A 4,362-nucleotide genomic window follows, 5' to 3' on the forward strand; every position below is an offset into this window, starting at 1 on the left:
GGTTGTGAGGTGCCAGTGTGTTTATTTGTCTGGCCTCTTCCTCTTCAACATTTTGCAATTGCTTTCTCAATTGACACTTATACACTATCATCATGTTCACTCGAATATGCTGAAGAACAGATCCAAGGGGTGAAGCACAAATAAACTAGTATGTTCTGAGTGGTATGGTTTAGGAATGGTGTCCCCTTCCGTATGATATGGTCCCCTGTAAGCTCCGGTGTTTTTGTCTTTTAATGTCTTATGTAAACAATTTGGTTAGCGGTTTCTTGGCTGCTTCTGGGGTGGGGAAAGGGTGAGCGTCCCTTCCACCCACCCAACCCATGGATTCGCCACTTATTTACTGTCACTTAATTTGCCGGTTGCTTTTGTTGCTCATATTCAATATATCCAACCATACATTTAATTTATTGAACACAATCTCCATGTAGCTTAACAAGCATTTATTAATATTAATGCTCAGTTGGTAAATATAATACAGCAGATTAAAATAGTATATTCTGTTTGTATTGAACTACAAAAAAGAAGTTTAAAAAAATATTAAATTGAAAATTATACTGAGCAGGTATATCCATGGTATATCAAACCTATAAATTACATCTCTCCTTTAATATTTGCATTAATAAGCCAGTTCGTAGTTCTACCTTCACATCCCTGTATCTATGTCAATCAACATGAACACGCAACAGTGGTTTATGTTGATTGACCTTTGATACGTGCATGCGCAGGTAGAACTACGAATTGGCTTATCAGTTACATGTTGGTAGTTTTACTGACATTCTTTCAGTTTTAGTGTAATGTATTATTACACTAACCAACTCGCTCCAGTACTACATTAGAGCAAAAACGGGCAATTCAATTCTATAATATTGAATTGTTTACACTTGAAGATGAAGGTAGCCTACAGTATATTAAATGATGTCAACACCCAAAGTTCCACTATGTTTAACGTCAATTTCTCGCATCAGCACTAACAGATTTGTGGGCATATACATTATGTATCCATCGTGCTCATCATCACGTATAACAAGTAGCCAGAGTCATGTTTATTTGATATGCCTCAGCACTCTACATTTTCGTTTTACCAAAGTACAGTCCGTGATTGGTTGATTATTACTATATAGACAGCTACGTATAGAGTAAATAAGTAAAATTAACCCCTGTAGCACGAAACGTTTGATGTGGATTCCCGTTCACGTGATGCTTTTGATTCCTTTGCGCTTGACGCATTTCACGCTATTCCAAAACCAAAACACGCAAATATGTGATGTATAAGTATCATTTTTGATTTCCATTGAAAATTGCGGACAAATCACATGCAGGCCAACACTTGCTTCAATACATGTCATTCGTTATACAAGGCAAAACAGTAATTTCATCGGCGATTCATTGATTCTTTTTCTATTTTTTTCATCAGTGTTTCAATAATATTCATTCTGGTGTTTGAACGGGCGATTTCCACTCTGCGTTAAGTGATTCTAATTTGGAAAGTCATTCTTATATTTTCGTTGGCTAACATTAAAAAAACTTGTATGGATGTTTAAGACAATTTGTACTTTAATTTCATGTATGAAAAAGCCGTTTTCATACGAGTGCACGTCATTGTTCGTACATTTTCTTCACATATGAAAGCCGTGCCTGTCTAAGCGAAGATTTATGTAGGTCTAATTCCAGCCTATCACATCGACTGAGAGTTTGTTTCAACAGAGCATAAAAGGATCCTCGAAGTTATTTCAGGAGACATTTTATACCTGCACATTCTTTAGCAACGAGGCTTAACTTACACATTTATCAATGGACTTAGTGCATCAAACGTAATTTTTGAACTCAAAATGTTTCCTGAACACGAAATATTTCAACTTCATCGCTACTAGATGTATAATTACTAGACGAGAAGCTGAAATCGCAATTGTTTCTATTTCTGTTTCTTGGACGTTTTCCCATTTTACCCTTTCCTGACATTTTCATTTTTCCTCCTCCCATCTTATTCGTTTTCTTTCCCATTTTCCCCTTTGTTCCCACCTTAGATGTCCCTTTCGACATTGGGGATTTGTTTTTCTTTGATGTTGGAGATTTACTTTTCTTCGAAGTTGGAGATTTATTTTTCTTCGATGTTGGAGACTTGTTTTTCTTCGATGTTGGAGATTGATTTTTCTTCGTCTTTTGAGACTTATTTTTCTTATCTGCTCCATCTTTTTCTGACTTGCGTTTCTTTTCTTTTTCTCCGGGCTTTTCATTTCCGCCTCCGCCCAGTCCCCCCAGTTCGTCGAGAAATTGCATATTCTCATATATTGGGTCATTTTCACATATCGGGTCATTTTGATATATCTGTTGATTTTCATATAATGGTTGTTTTTCATCGTCGGATGAGAAATGGTCACTATCAAAATCGTCGCTGTACTCTTCCTCTTGTGGTTGATGTTGGGCTTCGACTGCTTCTATCCCGCCCTCATTTTTACCGGCATCTTTGTCAAACAGCCAGCCGGGCGCATCCGACTTCGGGTCTCCGTTCTTTCTAGCATTTGCAATCGAAGTTTGAAGATACCTCATGCAAATAACTATAATAAACTTTAGAAATAATATAAATATATTAAAATTTGGCACTCATTACATGAAGTTTTAAACAAATCGTAATAATAATTATATCTGAATATGTATTGAAAATAAACTTCCTAATGATAAAATTCAAATTAAACAAGGCCTAAATACTGACGTGATAATTCTTGGACGAATTCAATCATGCAATACTCAGGTACGTCTTTTTAATTAGTATTGCTTGCGGCATGGTATGATACCACCAATATTTCTAATTGACCGCGAGACGTACCTGCAGTCCAAACACATAAATTGCCACTGTTCCAATATTTTTTAGCTTCTTGCTGAAGTATTCAATCAGTTGATCTCGGCATCCCACTTGATATATCGTCAAATCGGCTGGGAAACGGTAATTGAAGTGAAGATCGCTGTCTGTCACGTGATGATGTATACACGCACGCGAAGCATTCGTTCGACAGCAGCTAAATGGCACGTCGTCGATCAGAAACTCACCCGTTTTCATCTTACTGTGCAAACGAATTAAACAAAGCAAAAAAATAATTATCACCACCATCACATTTCCGGTGTGCCATTCACACTTGACAACTGACCAACCAGAACGTGATTATTTTATAGACAGGAATACGCGCATGTCTCACACGCGCCTTAGCAACAGTATACAAGGGGCTCGGCGTAGCGCACGCAACGCTTTCCAATTACATACACAAGAGTCCTACTACATTTCATTTATTTATTCGACCAACATTTACAATTACAATCAAAATGTGAAAAAATTGAAATGCAATTCCATATTAATGGCGGATATAATTTAATTTATTTTTTATTATCTTTATTATTATTATTATTATTATTAAATATCAATTAAAACTTTGTATCTCTGGATAAAGCAGAAAACAAAAGGACTTACGTTTTAAGCTTACGACTATCACTGTAGTCTTGTTCACAATGACACACGATGGAAATTGCATCAGTCGATTATTATTATTATTATTATTATTATTATTATTATTATTATTATTATTATTATTTACCTATTATCGTACCTTTTTATCTCTTTGTCCTCTGTGTTGAGATACATATTGTGAATCCATTGCAAGTTGAACCAATCTTCGAAGCCATTATTCCCACAACATTCAAATTTCTGTTGAAGCTCATCGATTTCGACTTTGTATGTCATGTTATCCTGAAAATAATAAAATCATAATACACACATAATCGATCATATTAGTATCATAACTATTTTAAATTTACGTTTGTTACTATTGCAATGCACATTGACCAAGCAAGTTGGTCACTGCAAACTGCAATGTTTCAGGTAAAAAAAAATCTGGAATTTATTTTCTGTCCTATCATTTTGTTAATGCTGGATTAAGATTAGTTAAAAACAATATTTTGTCTCCTAACGTATTTAATCAAAAATAGGGGAACCATCAACGTGTAATTATTGTTTAAGCCATGTTTATTTTTGTTTCTATAATTTTTTAGTTCATATTTTGCAAAATGAATGCGCTTTTTTTAATCTAGTGGTAGGTTTCAAGATAATAAAACACTCCGAATTGTCAATGAACCTCAGACTACTGACCAATCAGAGATAGGACTGTAATACGCACATGCCCCATAACCACGTATCTTTTGTGGAATGTTAACAATATCAAAGGGGCGGAGCTTAGCATAAAGGAGGTCAGCTACCAGGATGACACTGTTGCAGTGTTTTCCGGGTTGTTTTATTATTGCTGTTGGAAAGTATTTTAAACTGATTTGATTAGAAAATTAAGTTTATTACTATTACCATACTTAGGAGCATAACTC

The 4,362-nt window shown here is 35.2% G+C and overlaps 1 protein-coding gene across 1 annotated transcript in view; it reads right to left on the minus strand.

The window, feature by feature from the left end:
• Positions 1-105: 105 nt before the first annotated feature.
• Positions 106-4,362, minus strand: part of LOC117123890 (photoreceptor outer segment membrane glycoprotein 2-like) — a 7,466-nt gene continuing 3,209 nt past the window's right edge. The window contains exons 3-5 of the mRNA XM_033269949.1: positions 3,597-3,736; positions 2,825-3,059; positions 106-2,565 (exon numbers count right to left, since the gene is read on the minus strand). Coding sequence (XP_033125840.1) covers positions 1,825-2,565; positions 2,825-3,059; positions 3,597-3,736 — 1,116 coding nt within the window. The 3' untranslated portion in view covers positions 106-1,824. The remainder of the gene's footprint in view (positions 2,566-2,824; positions 3,060-3,596; positions 3,737-4,362) is intronic.

Source organism: Anneissia japonica, unplaced genomic scaffold, assembly GCF_011630105.1.
Source record: "Anneissia japonica isolate Jap-2015-1 unplaced genomic scaffold, ASM1163010v1 scaffold287736_len1891122_cov214, whole genome shotgun sequence".
In the NCBI taxonomy this organism is placed as follows: domain Eukaryota; kingdom Metazoa; phylum Echinodermata; class Crinoidea; order Comatulida; family Comatulidae; genus Anneissia; species Anneissia japonica.